The sequence below is a fragment of the Engraulis encrasicolus genome, chromosome 6 (assembly GCF_034702125.1).
Source record: "Engraulis encrasicolus isolate BLACKSEA-1 chromosome 6, IST_EnEncr_1.0, whole genome shotgun sequence".
Taxonomy (NCBI): Eukaryota; Metazoa; Chordata; class Actinopteri; order Clupeiformes; family Engraulidae; genus Engraulis; species Engraulis encrasicolus.
In genome coordinates, this window is record NC_085862.1 from 27,804,890 (window position 1) to 27,822,192 (window position 17,303).

At 41.9% G+C, this 17,303-nt stretch overlaps 1 protein-coding gene across 2 annotated transcripts; it reads left to right on the plus strand.

The window, feature by feature from the left end:
• The first annotated feature begins 315 nt into the window (after positions 1 to 315).
• malt2 (MALT paracaspase 2) lies at positions 316 to 17,191 on the plus strand. Of its 2 annotated transcripts, none has more exons than XM_063200166.1 (17): positions 316 to 574; positions 1,384 to 1,555; positions 2,249 to 2,415; positions 4,521 to 4,648; positions 5,593 to 5,743; positions 5,906 to 6,090; positions 6,691 to 6,787; positions 6,902 to 6,946; positions 8,911 to 8,952; positions 9,418 to 9,621; positions 10,921 to 11,098; positions 11,388 to 11,462; positions 12,054 to 12,181; positions 12,860 to 13,006; positions 15,565 to 15,722; positions 16,050 to 16,187; positions 16,567 to 17,191. In XM_063200166.1, exons 2-17 carry the CDS (start codon positions 1,410 to 1,412, stop codon positions 16,999 to 17,001), a joined length of 2,424 nt encoding a protein of 807 aa, XP_063056236.1. In that variant the 5' UTR covers positions 316 to 574; positions 1,384 to 1,409; the 3' UTR covers positions 17,002 to 17,191. The 2 variants fall into 2 exon arrangements, with proteins under 2 accessions (XP_063056236.1, XP_063056237.1); XM_063200167.1 differs by lacking the exon at positions 316 to 574 and adding an exon at positions 575 to 606.
• The last annotated feature ends 112 nt before the right edge of the window (positions 17,192 to 17,303 follow it).

Consider the following 17,303-nt stretch of genomic DNA (forward strand, 5'->3'; position numbering starts at 1 on the left):
CTTGTGTCCTGAAATAAAAGTTTTTTTTTTCAGACAGACTTGTGTGCCACTTGCATAGCAGTAGCCTACTTGTCAAAAGTTGGGCAACAACTTTTTCATCCTCGTTGGACTAAATCAATGATGTGACAAATTGCCTCTAACTTTGTAATCAAATGTCAAAATGACGTGATCTGGCGAGGAATTGATTTCGGGAACGCCCTGATTTTCAATTATAATCAATAGTAATGGAGTGATATTTGAAGGTGAAAGTAAAATGGTCGTTTTAAATGGGGAAATGATGACTGATATGCAAATGAATCAAGAGGAACCAACCACACAACCACCACTATTTTTGACGTTTGCCAGTTGTGGTATGTGACCCACGACGAAAATGACAAGTGGATTTGCAAGTGAAGTCAGCCAAACAGTTTATTTTGTCTTAGCTTAATTAGAGAAACAACCGGCAGAGATTAAAAACATTTATTTGTTTTTGTTTAGAGTCTGCTAGAAGATTTGTTACTGGTAGAACATACCGGTAGCAATCAGAAACAAGAAAGCAGGGTTGTGGATTTCCCGGAAGTCCGCTTGCGCACAGGTAAGATTTCGGGAGAGTGGTCAAAACTCTACGTAGGTATTAAAACTGTCCAGTTGTGTATGATGGTGATGCTTACTCTATGTCAGCATGCTCTATTCTTCATAATAACTCTTGATTGATGGGTGTGAAATAAGGGGAATCTTTACGCATATACTCATAACTTTTTAAAAGTGAAACTAAGATTTTGTGATGGACTGGTTTCCCTGTCAACACATCGTCCTGATGGCAATCAATGAAATGTACGATCGTTATTGAATGATGAAGCCGTGGGGACGACAAGAGTATGCCTCTTCTACATTATACAATCGGTTGAGCCGGGGGATAGAACTACACTAATACGCTACAATGTAGCCAAATGTTGCCTCATGCAAAGTTGTTGCCAACACCCGATAGACTGGGCTGCTGCACGAGACCTCTCTATCAGAAAATCAATGGTAAATCGAACCTTGAGTTTTGATTAATGGAAAACGACAACAATACTGTAACTAACTTTAATGAATGCACTTGAAAGTTTGGAATGACCACTACTACGCCTTGTAATTACTACTACTAATGATGGTAGCCTACCAAAGATTCTTCTGTAGGTTCCTTTCTACCTTCTCTGGTAATACATAGGCCAGGCCTAGCCAGTGGAACTAACAAACTAATTAATGTTAAAGCCCAGGGACATGTTGATTTCCTCTCTGTTTCAGGAAGTTGATCATGTTTCTGCTATCTCCTATTTATGCTGTCTGCTAAAATGTAGCCTATGTCAAAACCTTTGGTGGGGCTTTGGTTTTCAAGATGTGCTGTTGTAAATATTTGCATAGCTGTGGAGAGAGCCAAGAGTCCATGAATGACGGGCATGGCTGACTGGAACCAGGGTGTGGGAACACTGAGCGAGGCTCACCGCAATGGGCTTGCTGCCTTGCTGGACAATGCCAAGTGTGGATGGAAACAGCTGGCTACAGCAGCCAAGGATGATCCCCGCTTCCGCTGCAGGTAATTAACCTTCAGGCTATGTTTTTATTTTATTCATTTGACTCAGTGGCGGAACAATTGCACACAGGGCCCCAGGGCAAGACATTGATAGGGCCCCTCCATACAGCCTGCCAAGGTCACAATAGGGCCCCCACCACCAATATAGGAGGGCCCTGGGCCCCGGGAAAAATGCCGTAGTAAAGTAAAGTAATTCTTAACTTTTTATTACATTGGCTGGGTTATTATATTGGTGGGAAGTTATTACGTTGGTGGGTGTCACACTTCCCACCATCGTAATCATTTTCTGCCAATGTAATACTTATTACGTTGGCAGGAAGCTGTGTATTACGTTAGCTAGAGGCAAGAATTATTACGTTGGCAGGAAATTATTACGTTGGCCGGGCTATTACGTTTGAAATGCACACTATTTATTACCTTGGCATGGTTATTACGTTGGTGGGAAGTTATTACGTTGGTGAGTGTTACAAGCCCTGATAAGGTGAACAAGTGAGTGTAGGAAATGTTTCTGCACATTACTACTGTTTGCACATAATAGAAGCCTAAAATCTATGCTGCAGTGTGCTCCAGCCTCTATTTTCAGTGATGTTTGTCCCACTGTGATGCACCTGCAAGCTGGGGGATGATGTGTAGGGTCTCCAATTCTACTGAAGTAAATATTGACAGTGTCACCACCATGTATTGCCGTCCCTACAGCGAAAGTGAGCTGACCAACTGCTCGCTGCAGGTGATGAGCTGTGACGGCAGCCCGGGCCGCAGCCTCCTGGACAGGCTGACGGAGCGCGGCTGCACCCTGGCCTTCCTCCTGCAGTGCCTACGCAAGATGGAGCACCACCAGGCCCTGGACTATCTCACCACCGCTGGTACTTCTAATGTTATATATTTTTTTTAGGTCTTTTTGACTTTATTTATGATGGGACAGTGAAGGTGGTGACAGGAAGCGAGTGGGGAGAGAGAGACAGGGAAGGGCTGGCAAAGGACCCGGGCCGGGAATCGAATGGGTTAATACAGTCAAAATTGGTGTTCAAGTTTTTGCTTTTCCTTTGTTTCAGACATGGAAAAGTTGTATCCTTTTCCTGACATTTTTGATGATGTAACTTTTGTGTTCATCAGAGGGTCACATGGATGTTGGTGTGTGACATGCTTTACTATCAAAGATTGAACTAAAGATTTGAAAAGATAACTTAAGACTTGAATTGATAAGAAGACATAATACAATACATCAAAATTGACTTCTTTTTTGTACACTATTATATTCAGCTGAAACGTAGGTATTAGTTTACAGTCCCTGCACCTATGTTAGGCACCATGCTCAATGGAACTTACTTTAGCCACAGATAATGTGGGATTCAAACCTCTTCTTTTCCGAGTCCAAGAACACCTCCCTAACTATCTGGTCATGGCTGTCCTGAATATACTCCCAAATTAAGTCTGTAATAGGTTGTGAAAGTGTAAATACAAGCCTCTGTTTCTAGTGTGTATAATTTTAGGCTGAATATGTTGCAGTACCACCCATTCATTGTTACTGAAACAAACTGTCACATCTCTGACATGAGAGGGCATTTTAGTCTTGCCCATTTGAAACCAACCATGAAAACCTGTTATACAGCATAATTCCTGTATCTGTAAAAGATGGACTCAGGAGTTATCTGTGTCATATTTTGTTGTGTGTTACCACACTGAATATGTTTTTTATTTGCCCTGCCTGAGAAGATGGGCAGTCATGGGTAAGCGGTTATGGCGTCAGACTTGTAGCCCAAAGGTTGGCGGTTCAACTCCCGACCCGCCAGGTTGGTGGGGGGAGTAATCAACCAGTGCTCTCCCCAATCCTCCTCCATGACTGAGGTACGCTGAGCATGGTACCGTCCCGCCACACTGCTCCCTTGGGGTGCCATTAGGGGCTGCCCCCTTGCACGGGTGAGGCATAAATACAATTTCGTTGTGTGCAGTGCTCACTTGTGTGCTGTGGAGTGCTGTGTCACAATGACAATGGGAGTTGGAGTTTCCTAATGGGCTTTCACTTTCACATATTAGTTGTGTTACCACACCAAATATGTATTTTATTTGCCCTGCTTGAGAAGAGCGTGTGGTTGCCACATATGGTTTACATGCAGCAACGTCCTGTTGTAAACCCTGGCTGAAGATGTGCTGTGTCATGTACATACAGCAATGTCCTGTAGTAACCCCTTGCTGGTTTGAGGGTTATGGTGCTGGGCGTAAGAGCCTCAAAATGTGGTTGAATATAGACTTTCAGAGGAACTCGACTAGCCATGACCTTTCAGAGAAAAGTGAATAGTTCCTTGTTTCTATTGTGATTTGCTAGACAGCATAGAGCAGTGAGAAGTGTGCACAGGAAGGATATTCTTTTTCTTCTTTTTTTTTGGTTATTACACGGTTAAAATGATGGCATATACCCCAAAACATGTTTTTACAGGACTTTGTAACCAGCTCTACTATTTATTTTTGAGTTAAATTGAGTTATTTTTTTTAGTTAAACTGAAATTTAGTTGTTTCTTTCTCAAGTTTCTTGAGAAGGTTGAGAGGGATAATCCTGCTCTTGTAATAACTGGTATCTTATTCCACCATTGAGGGACAGTGACAGAAAACCGTTTTGACTGGGATCCCCTTGTGTGAGTCGAGGCCAAGGCTAAACGGTTGGTGGAGGAACGCAATGGGGCTTGCACACTCAATAGCTTCCCCACAATTTATATATTGCTGCACTATGTCTGTCCTTCAGTACTTGTATACTACTGTACTCTGTATTGACTCCACACACTCGATACTTGCTTGCATGTCCTCTCTGCAAGTCACATTGGATGAAAGCGTCTGCAAAATGTAATGTAAACAATGCCAACAGAATATGTCATCAAGCAAGCAGTGTTATACTAATTACTATTTATATGACTAATAATCTTCTAATTACGTTTGATCATTTCTTGTCTATCTCACTTCCTTCCGTGTTGTCCAGTGGAGCAGATCCAGGTTACAGAGCATCCCCAGGCTCAGCAGGTGCCGGAGGGCAGCAGAGTGGTGCTGAGCTGCAGAGCATCAGGTCCTCCAGGGCTTGGCTACCAGTGGTTCAGAGGCAAAGAGGAGGTAAGAAACCAATACTGAATACGGAGTAGGGCTGTCATGATACACTCAACTCATGATTTGGTTCGTATCACAATTTTTCACCTACACTTCCTTAGATACACCCCACGATTTTTAAAATGTATTTTTTTGATGATTGTTCATAGTAGGGATGTTAATCGGTAGCTGTTTAACCAGTAGTTGACCGGATCAACGTTAACTGGTTAACATTTTCTCTGCCGGGTAACCCCCCCCGCCCCCGGTGCCACGTTGCATGGAAGGTCGACGTTGTGCCTAAGGTGTGCCTGTGCGTGGGTGTGCTGGCAAACCAATTGTTTTTCTCCTCAAAACAAAACCCTTGTTCCTCCACAAGTAGGCTTGGGGACAATGATTAGGGAACATGTATAGTACAAAGGGCACAAACTAGCATTGTGTGACAGGAGCCTAGCCATTGTAAAATGGGGGCATGACTTTTTTCACGGGCAGAGAAAGACGCGGGGCAGGACAGGGTATCATAAATGTCAGTCGATTTTTTGACATTTTCGTCATCCCTAGTTCATAGGTAGAATAGGTTACAAGAGGATAATTACAAAACAGATTAAAGTTGTAATGATGATGATATGAAGCTTGGAAGCACTATCACATCATATAATGTGTTTGTTTTCTGGACTGAAGTGTAACTTTGAAAAGAATTTTCATCTTATGATGGCGTAAAACAGAGATTGTCCACTGATCTGAACAAAGTTAGTGTTTTGGGTTCTTACGTAGGCAGAAACAAACCATACATCACATGCCATTACATTACACTTAGCTGACGCTTTTGTCCAAAGTGACTTGCAGAAGTGTGGGATTCGAACGTGCAACCATCTGATCTTACGGCCAGGTCCTTAACCATTAGGCCACGGCCACGGTGTCCTAAGCGAAAAGATTTCTGATGTGTGTGAACTGTTTGCATACCTGTGTTATAGATACCTGGAGGGAATGCACCCGATCTAGTGGTGCCTTTCCTTACGGTGGCTGAGAAGGGACACTATATCTGTCGTGTAAACCATGGGGAGAGATGCATCTTTTCCAACTGGGCACCTGTTCGGGTGATCCGGTCAGGCAACTCCAGCTCAGGTGATCTACAGTATTTTATATGTACTGTATCCATATCAGTCTGTTTCATTTTGCCACAGCTGTGTTATTGTTTTATAAGAATACTATTGAATGTTTCTTAAGTGTCACCAATACTGTACCTGAAATCTACTGACTTTGTAACTTCTCTCATTGTGTTTTAAGAGGCTAGTAGCAGCTTTTTCTCTGCAACAAGTGGATTGCGAATCACGTATCAGCCCGTTCACCAGTCGCTGTCTGAGGGGGAGGCCATGCTGCTTCAGTGCTTTGCGGAGGGAAATCCTCCTCCACAGTACCAGTGGTACCGCAACAAGGAGCCACTCGCATCAGCAACCAGAAATAAACTAAAGGTGGGTGGATGGCCCGGCCGTGGCTCTAACGGCTGGGCACTGGACTGCTACGCTGGCGACCCGGGTTCAAATACGGCCCGGGTTCTTTACCAATCCTCCCCGTATATCTCTCTCTCTCCACTCGCTTCCTGTCTCTCCTTCACTATCCTATCTCCTAAATAAATAAATATAAAACAGGTTGGTGGCTTAGGTTTGCTTTTACTGATGTGCACTGCAGTGTCCCTGTACGCCACTGTGTTGGCAAGTTGGCTTTCTAGATGGTTTGCATAGGATGTAGGTCTCTAGACCTTGCTGTAAAAATGAACATAACACATGTCATGTGAAATGTGGCAAAACTGAGCAGTCCTGGGTATTGTCTGGGTGTGGGTTGGTTGCCAAAGTTTGAATTTGTAATAAATTGGTAATTCTTCTCCAGCTTTTTCTATCGAGCTATGCATTTCATGTCATGTGCAAAATATGTGCAAAGCATGTTATTAGCTGAAGTAAGAGGTTTTCCAGTGGGTGGTGGCCACTGCAACTTTTCTGTTGTATGGCCTAATTGTCCAATATTGCAGTTTTCTCATGGACTAAGGAAGCTGCTTCTATGTTTTCTTTTTACAGATACCATGTGTAACCACGGCTGATAGGGGAAAGTATTACTGTAGAGTCTACAATCTCTATCATGAGACAAGGAGCAATGAGGTCAACATTAACATCGGTGAGCACCACCCATTCAGAAAAAAAACATATTCTGTGTAAGAGATCATCAACAAACAATTCAAGCACTGCATTACTTTGAATGAATAGTTGGTTCTATGGTTTTACTCCGCAGGCCCAAGTTCCATGCAAGAGGCCAACTGGAAATATGACGAGGAAGGCAAGTCGTTTTTTTATACATGTATGCATGCCATGTCTATATGTGTGCATGTCTTAAAGAAATGCTGGACATTAGCCCGAAGACTGACTCTGACATTACAGACCATATTGATTCAATAGCACAGTTTTCTGCCAAGTGTCTCATCATGAAGCAGGGCATACAGTAAATGATGACATGGGCTTGTTGAATCTATTTCCTGGTTTATTTGTTGCATTACCATATTGCTATAAATAGGTGATGATGGATGTCCATATTATATTATAGAAGTCTTTATGTATCCATTACGTACAGTGCCCTCCATAATTATTGGCACCCCTGGTTGAGATGTGTTTTTTAGCTTCCAATTATTATTATTTTTCTCTAAATAATATGGGACCTTAATGGAAAACAAGAGAAAAATCCAACCTTCAATACAAGTGCATTTATTCAGTGGGGAAAAAATCCCACATAAAGAAATAATTATTTGACATCAAATAATGTGTGTCACAATTATTAGCACCCCTGTTGTTAATATTTTGTACAACCCCCTTTTGCCAACAAAACAGCACCTAATCTTCTCCTATAATGTTTCACAAGATGGGAAAGACAGAAAGAGGGATCTTCAGCCATTCCTCTTTGCAGAATCTCTCTAAATCATCCAGAGACCTGGGTCCTCTCCTCTGTACTCTCCTCTTCAGCTCACCCCACAGGTTCTCAATGGGGTTGAGGTCTGGGGACTGAGATGGCCATGGGAGGAGCTTGATTTTGTGTCTGGTTAACCATTTCTGTGTAGATTTGGCCATATGTTTAGGGTCATTGTCTTGCTGAAAGACCCAGTGACGACCCATCTTCAGCTTTTTGGCAGAGGGCAACAGATTTTGATTTAAAATGTCCTGGTATTTCAAAGCATTCATGATGCCATGTACCCTAACAAGCTTCCCAGGGCCTTTGGAAGCGAAACAGCCCCACAGCATCACTGACCCACCCCCATACTTCACAGTGGGTATGAGGTGCTTTTCAGCATGCGCATCTTTCGTGGCACGCCAGACCCACTTAGAGTGTTTGTTGCCAAAAATCTCAATCTTGGTCTCATCTGACCAAAGCACACGGTCCCAGTTGAAGCCCCAATACCGCTGGGCGAACTCCAGACGTTTGCGTTTATGATTGTGGGTGAGGAAAGGTTTTCTCCGTGCATGCCTCCCAAACAGCTTGTTGGCGTGTAGACAGCGCCTGATGGTTGATTTGGAGACTTTGTGACCACAGGATGCTACCATTTGTTGTAATTCTGTAACAGTGAGCTTTGGAGATATTTTGATTTCTCTTACCATCCTCCTCACTGTGCGTGGTGGCAAAATAAACTTGGGTCCTCGTCCAGGCTTGTTTACCACTGTTCCAGTTGTTTTGAACTTCTTAATTATTCCTCTCACAGTAGATATGGGCAGCTGCAGTTGAGTGGCAATCTTCTTGTAGCCTCTGCCTGACCTGTGAAGGTCGACGCACATCTGCCTCACTTGTATGCTGTGTTCCTTTGTCTTTCCCATGTTTAAGAGTGGATAAGAGAAATGGCCTCAGTGTCACGTCATATTTATACCCCAGGGAAACAGGAAGTGATGAATTACTAATTAAATGTTCCTACATACTCTGGTAAACTTTGTAAACTACTGTAGAAATGACAGAAATGCTTCAATTATATTTATTTCCTGGGAATTGTTAAGGGTGCCAATAATTGTGGAACAGGTGATTTAATGAAAAATAATTATTTTTTAGTCAGGGATTTTTTTTATTTTCCTACAATTCTTTTGAGTTGAAGGCTACATTTTCCTAAAATTTTCAGTGTGACAGTATTCTTCTGCAATAAACACTGAATTTATTTTAAGGCTTTTAACACATCTCAACCAGGGGTGCCAATAATTATGGAGGGCACTGTATATTTCATGGACCAGTTTATTACATATCATATCACTTAATGAGTTGTTATTTTACAGATGGCTCCATGGGCCCTGGCAGGCAGCTCGGCAACTTCTATGGTAAAGTGCTCCCATATCTCCCATAAACATGACTGTTTAATGGTCTTAACATAGCTTCTCTACCAAACACGCAAAGGTCTGATGCATCTTGCCTTAAAAGCCGCAAAAGTCTAACTTTATCCCCCAAATGACGATACTAATTCTGTCATCTGTGTGCACTCCTCCTTCACTCTTTATCTCTTTTTGGTTAACCTGCCCTATTTACTGAGAAGACGTTTACTGAGAAGACGTCCTCCATTGTTGTTTTTGGTACTTTTTGTGAGCAAAAACTTTTCATTGCTCATCATGAATGAGATCCATGAGTACATGGCAACACCTCTTGTACAGTATCTTGCATGCAGGGAACCTGAAATTACAGGGACATTGAAAGTACTTATAGAGAGAGAAACATAGTTTAAATTTCCCTGTATGAGCTGTGTGAAGAAACTGACAATAAAAGCGGACTTTACTTGACTTGACTTGCAGCCACGGACAAGGTGGCCCTCCTGATCGGCAACATGAACTACCTGTACCACCGGCAGCTGCGTGCCCCCATGGCCGACGTGCACGAGCTGACCAATCTGCTGCGGCAGCTGGACTTCAAGGTGGTGTCCCTGCTGGACCTCAACCGCCAGGAGATGCACAGCGCCGTCACCGAGTTCCTGCTGCTGCTCGACCGCGGCGTCTATGGTAACTAAGTTATATTAGATTAGATTAGATTAGATTAGATTACTAATTAGATTAGTACCCAATTGTAGATTTTCTTTGCAGTCGAGTGATCTCCACAAAACATGTAAAACATTTAGGACGTATTACACCATCATTAAACACATAACATTTTCGACAATGCCAATGGCATCATTACTGTATTGCGAGCAATATAACACTGTTTTTTTTTTTTTTTGCTTTTAAAATAGACTTTAAAGAATTGAGGATGCGGCAAACAACATACAAGTAATGTTTGATTGGGGTGTCTATGGTTACCAAAGTCATTCTGCTTGTGGTGGACACTAAACAGTACATTTTGCAGTATCAATACAACACTGAAGATAGTATACTCAACACTGAGTGTTGAATTTGACTCTCCAAAGTGCACTGCAAATTGTATTGTGCATGTACAGTATGTATATGTGTACAGCACAAAGTGTTGTTGTGGAGTAATCAAACTAATATATACTGCATCCCTTTTAATATTGCAAACGAATATCCACTTGCTATGCAATGATCTACTACAGTATGTTAAGGTGTATGCATTATTTGCACACCTTTTTACAGCTACACCTGTAATATAGTTGTCCCACATTTACAGAACAGATTTTATAGCATACTATGTCTTAGTAAAGTCATCCCCTTTGTTTGCTGTTATCCGAGTTCTGTACCTAGAATCTTATTATACCGTACAGTAAGTCATTAAATTGATAGTGAATCAGGAAGAAGTGAATTAGGACTGTTTGTTTTCATTAGTAGTTCAAAGCTATTTGAGGGAAGGAGCATCAGGAAGGCAAAGAAAATCTTGGCTGATCCTAGTCACCCCAACCATGGACTGTTTACTATGTTACCATCTGGGAAACGGTACAGAAGTCTGAAATCTCATACTACCAGACTCCAAAGTAGTTTCTTCCACCAAGCAATAAGATTACTGAATTCATGCTGAAGACAACAAGGCACTTTCTTTGCACTTTTTCCACCCCCCCCCCCCCTCAGCTCTTTTTTATTTTTATTTTTAAAATCTTTTTGAGGACACAAGAAAAACACAACAATTTTTACTCTTTATAGGCTTCAAACCTATAATAAGACGTAATAAACTAATCTTGAATCTTGAATCTTGAAATATTTTTTGATAACAACTACCCTCTGTCAGTACAGAGATTGACTCTTCAAGTTTACTGTATATCGCTGGCACCGGAAATGCTACTACAGTATCGTAAATGTCGATTCAGTGTATGCTTTATGTAAATTGATATAACACTTGCCTTATCATGTCCTTAGGTCTTCTGTACTTTGCTGGTCATGGTTATGAGAACTACGGCAACAGCTTCATGGTTCCCATCGACGCTCCGGCCTCCTACACGTCAGAGCACTGCCTGTGGGTGCAGTGGGTACTGCAGCGGATGCAGGAGCGGCAAACCGACCTCAACGTCTTTCTGTTGGACATGTGTCGCAAAAGGTACAGCTTCTGGAAGTATGGGATACAGTAACCCTTTGAGGAAAAGTCCATTCATTACATTGAATGGACATGTTTTTTTTGCTTCATTTTGAAGTTGGGCATTTACCTTAGCCTGACAGTACATGAACATTGAGTATTCAAAACGGACGTGATGGTTTTCTTAAACCTCACACTGTAAATGCTGGTATTTACTACAAGTTGATGTGAGAATTATATCATCCTTTTATTGTAAATGTCTGTCAAAAAGTAAGCATGAATGTGACAATGCATCTTGTCTATGTGTTTGAAGGAACCTAAATGATGATACCAGACCAGAACCTGGCCCTTGGAAAGTGACGGCAAACATAGTGTTCGGTTATGCCACGTAAGTCTATGTCATGATACCCATCTGTAAAGAATTGCTTAATCCACTTATTCTCTAACAAACGAATGACTGGCTGGGTTAGATACAAATGAATGAATGGTAAATGAAAATTTAATGATGAACTGCAAGTTAAACATTACACTTAACACAAGGCTACTGTAAGTTATACAGGATGAATCCAGTCAAATCAAAGACATATTATATCAGCCAAAACAACTCAATAGTTGGGAGCGCAAGAGAGGGAGAGAGACCCACACACACAGCATCTAGTATATGCCTGTATGTTTAGATGCTGTGAAAACCACACCTATAAACCACACCTATATTGTGGTTGGGTCACTGTGCCAATCTTTGCCAAGATAACAGAGTTTCAGTTTATCAATCAGAGAGGTCTTCCATGACAAACATAGGGTTTTACACATCCTTCTTTACTGAAAGGTCATTTTTTAAGAATAATATATTAAATACGTGTGTGTGTGTGTGTGTGTGTGTGTGTGTGTGTGTGTGTGTGTGTGTGTGTGTGTGTGTGTGTGTGTGTGTGTGTGTGTGTGTGTGTGTGTGCACGCGTGTTTAAATCCTGTCCAACTCCAGGTGTGTGGATGCGGAGGCTTATGAGATGAATAAAGATGACCTGTCCAATGGCATTTTCATAAGCTATTTAAAGAAGAGACTGATGAAGGACGAGAAAGTTACTGTGATGCTGGATAAAGTGGGGGAAGGTGAGATTTCCTAGTTTCTGAAATGACAATGTCCATGTCATTTCAACTTGTTGCTGTAGTGCTTATGCTACCCTTGACTTGTCAGCACCTTCCGTTGGGATCCACCTGGTTTTTGTCTATCACCAGGATGTTGACTTACCGGCCGAATACCTGCGACAGAGAATTGCTGAACTGTGCTGCAAGAGTGATATATAAGCAATAGACAGAGTAGGCCTATATCCTTTAAAATCAGAATGCAAGCCGAATGCAGAATGCAGAGCCGCGTCATAGCTCATTTGCATAATATTTGCTGTGGCCCAATTACAAACTGTCGCTCAAATTGCATCTAGGCGCCCAAACCTCTTTTATCTCCTCTGTCACCAGCGACTCAATACAAAGTGAATTACTTCTGTCACTGGAATCGCTCATGTCGCGGTCTGGTCTATTCGTGCATCAGCAGTATTCCACATGGTGGAAATACATAGAACTTTGCTGGTCCAATAGAACAGACTTCTAATGATGAATTCTGATTTTATGGACTGCCGATATAAATTAGCCTGTGGCTAACTCTGGTACAATGCATGAAATGGCAACATTTATGTTTTAGTTAATTGTACATGGTCCTTAATAAACTGAATTGAATTGAATATTGTTTAGGATTTACACACCACATCATTATGTGTTTGTCCGTCTGAGCAGACATGGGCAAGTGCAGGATCACACAAGGCCGCCAGGCCCTGGAGCTGCGGAGTAATCTGTCAGAGCGCCGAGCGCTAACAGACAAGATCCAGAGTACCGACTGCCCTGTCACTTCAGCACGCAACCTGCAGTGGGCCATCGCTCATGGTGAGACATCCAGAAAACCGTCATGCAAAAATGGCATAGCACATTGCTAACCTACAAAGGCCAAGTGCAGTAACTACATAACTTGAGTGTAGAATGAAAATGGGCTTTATTATCCTTTATCTAGTGGCAAAGCCTTATGTCCAAATATAAACTTTATATATAAACTTCTAAAACTTTATTACAGGCTCAGGGCCCACATTGGACAGATTACAATACACACATCAACAAACAATACAATACACATACAATAAAAAAGGGAAGCTAGTGAAGGCACTCATACCAGTGTTCCCAGATAGTGGGCATATATCTTACAGAGCTATGGCTCGGATCAACCAATTGAGCAATAAGCTCATTTTTTGCACAGTCAAGCCTAATCATGAACTTAAAGGGACACTGTGTGAGATTTTTAGTTGTTTATTTCCAGAATTCATGCTGCCCATTCACTAATGTTACCTTCTCCATGAATACTTACCACCACCATCAGATTCTAAGTTTTCATTTTGACAGGAAAAATTGCACTTGTCATACGTGAAAAGGGGGATCTTCTCCATGGTCCGCCATTTTGAATGTCCACAAATAGACATTTTTAACTGCAAAAATGACTGTAATTGGACCATACTAGAAAATATTTGTTTATTACTTAGTGAACTTTCACGTAAAGATCAAATTTGGCAATAGGCAGCCCAGTTGCAGTACCTTTTTTGACCCTTTCCTGCACAGATTTCTTAACAGTGTCAAAGTAGTTAGACCTAAATTGCAGAATAACCCACTTGCTGTAGTACTCCTTGGTTTCTTTAGGAGAATCCTGAGACAGTCATTGTAAGCTACCTTCAGTTTCAGTAGACGTTCCCTCTTGTATCTAATTCAGAGAGGCGCTGTATAAAGAGGGAGCAGTAAGTTTGAAACAGGTTGACTTTGACATCAGTAGTGCAATGATGGAATTTTCTAACCAGCATATTGGCTTGACATATAGCACTGTCCTCTGTCTGCTCTCCAAAAATGTAGCCCTCTTTAGAGATATTGCTATGTCAAATTTGCAGTAACTTCAATATTTAATCCCAATGTTGGCATAGTTAACGCACCTTGCCTTTGTAGGGCAGAATGAATGAATACATTTGCTAAGTAATGTTAGGCTGTGATGTATCTTGTGTGTAGTAGTATATGTACGGTATGTCTGGCCATTGTTTTGAATTTAGGAAAGACTCCGCTAAATTGGCTCTTGGCTGTTAAAAATACTTGGAATGAACTACTTAACTTCGAATGTTTTAGTGGTTTGGAATGACTTACTCACACTGCTCATTCTTTTGAAACTCGGCTGTTGGTAGACCTGAGGTTGTTCTCCCAGCAACTGTTGTAAATGCGTTCTATTGCAACAGCTGGGGACAATACAAATGTCTGAAAACACTAATGTTAAACGAACTCGGAGTACACCGAAGTGCTCCGAGTTTGTGTTTCGGAACCCCGATTTGAGTACCCATTCTATTGCACTTTTCCGAGGCGGAAGCCGGAGTTTCCGACAATCGAGATTCAAAAGAATGCACCATTAATGCATAATTTCTGTCATTCTCAGAAATTATGCCTCCATAATGCCTGCATATTGCTTAATATGTCTTGATTTGATGGAATGATTCTCAATGCCTAGATATCCAGATAATTGTTTCTGTTAAAAAACAATTTCAGCGCAGTCTATCCTTCTTGTTTACAGACAGTAATAAGAGCAGTATGATGTTACACATAGTTAGGCGTGTGTAGTAGAAGTGCTACAGGATGTGGTTTTGCACTCTGAAAAAAGTGCTAATAGAGCACACCTCTGTATCCTTCCTGAAACATACCCTTTTACATCACCGATATGCAGCAAAGATAGTACATGTTAGCCTGATTATCATCGCCTTTCAAATCTCTTCGAGACTTGGTCTGACCAAGAGCATAACAATTAACATTTCCCAAACGGCATGGTTGCCCTACCTCCCTTGGTTTGCTACTGGTTGTTTGCTCCCCGACAAAGTGGGAGGAGTTCCTGATTTTTCCGGAGCTCAGAAACAATATTTGTATTGCTCCTGGCCTGACTAGAAGCAACGCTAAAGGTGTTGCGTCGGTAGGAGGGCGTGACCTGGCTAAGTACAAGTAGTAGTCTGACATCATCTATCCATCTGAAAACAACAGATGAAAGAATTAGATGTTGGTGTTGAAATGGCAAGATTACTGGCACAGATGCTTCAGTCATGAACAGGGACAAAGCATGATATCCTCAAAAATCCCCAATAGGGAAGTTAATTTCATGCCTGTAACAATAGAAGTGGTTTGTAGACTTTGCGCAAATATAAGCCTTAAGACGGAAATAGACACTAGCTCTAGAAGCATACAAGCACAGAAGGATATGTCAAGTTAACTCGATTAACAATCCACTGGGGTTTTCCCTGATACTTGACATCCATTTTTATTTCGGTTGGGCTTGTGGAAATCACCTTACTCTTATGGAAACCTTGTGAGTCACGCTGTTGTCATTGATATCTCTGTGACTGTGCTTATTCAGAGACTTCTTCTTTTTTGTCCAATAGTGCTGCCAGAGAGCCGTACGTTACACTTTGAATGTGGCGTGAAAGTGCAGCTGGGGTTCGCAGCAGAGTTCTCCAACCTCATGATCATCTACACCAGGATACTGGAGAAACCAAAGGAAATAGACCACTGCACTGCCCAATTGTCCGACTTCTCTGAGGTAACAGACAATGTTGTGGCATTGGTGCCGGAGAGAGGGATGCAGTGGTGCATTCACATCCCCACTTTTGGCTTCCCTATATGAGGCCTTTTCAGCTTTTTCCTGCAGACAAATGAGTGGAGCGCAGCAGCAGTAAAAATGTTTAGAAATAAATAATCAAGAAAAAAATGCACCACCACTTTAAAACTTGATCCGGCGCCCTGAATGCGGATGCTGTATCACAACTTGTCAGTTGCCATTTGAATGTACATATTTGCATATATATACACCGATTCCATATCCAAAAACAAACTCAATTATTATTACATATGATCTTTTTTGCACTAGGACCTCGAGATAGATCTCAAACATACCAACCAAGAGACTCTCCTGGAGGCTGGGAGTATCCTTCCAATCGCACAGCTCCTACCACAGCCAGAAGCCCCGAAGCTCTTCACTCGTCTAAAGGCACTTCAGAGGCTAAAGGTTAGATCCTTTGAGGATTTAAGACGCTTTAAATAGTGTGCTTTGACTTTTTGTGGATTTGTTATGTCTCTCTCTAGGGAAATGTATAACCCCATCTGTCCGTCACATTTATTTTATTGTGTGTGTGTGTGTGTGTGTGTGTGTGTGTGTGTGTGTGTGTGTGTGTGTGTGTGTGTGTGTGTGTGTGTGTGTGTGTGTGTGTGTGTGTGTGTGTTAGCGTGGGATAGAGAGATCTGCCCTGTGAATATATTATGTATGGTGGATATATGTGCAATGTTGTGTGTGATGTCTGTGTCTTCTTCTGTATTTATGTATGTATGCTACTTGACACCTTAATTTCCCTCGGGATCAATAAATTATACTCTACTCTACTCTACAGAAAGACCTGACCTTCACAGTCTGTCTTCACTACCAATACTCAAATCTGGAAGAGGAGCTTCAGGAGAGGCAAACAGTCACCATAGGCAAACCTCTGGTGTCCAAGCTCAATCTCCACGAGCCGCGCGCAGCACCCGCCTCCTGTTCTTCCTCATCATCGTCATCCTCCTTCGATTTCAACTCGTCAAGCCTGACAGAGGGGATGTTCTCCTCAGCTAGCACCTCAGCCACCACCACATGCTGGACTAACTACTCGCAACCAGGGTCAGGGGACACCATGTCGGAGGTCTCACCCACCACTGGAGTCAATTTGCCAGAAGAGAATCTGGACACGGATGAATTTCAGACGTTGTCCGCAGGAAAAAGCCTGCCGTGCACTCGAGGGGATGATCTTTCATATCGTTTTAGCAATATGCCTGATTTCCATTCCTACTAGTGTAGTGCAGATGCGCAGACTAACTTAGTTTTTACATATTGCACCGCACATGCTATATTTTTGTACAAGAATAGAATTACTTTGTTTAAGATGATACAGTGCACACTGGTATATGAATATAATGTCTGGAGTATTTTAAATGTAGTTTGTTACATTTTTACAAGAATGGTACTCAGTAATAAAATATATATTGCAAATGTGTGGTTCTGGCTTGTATTTGTGTCACACTCACTGTAAAAGACATTAATTTCCAGTCAAGTTACCTGAAGGTGGCGGTGTGTGCCTGTTCTAGAACGTAATGT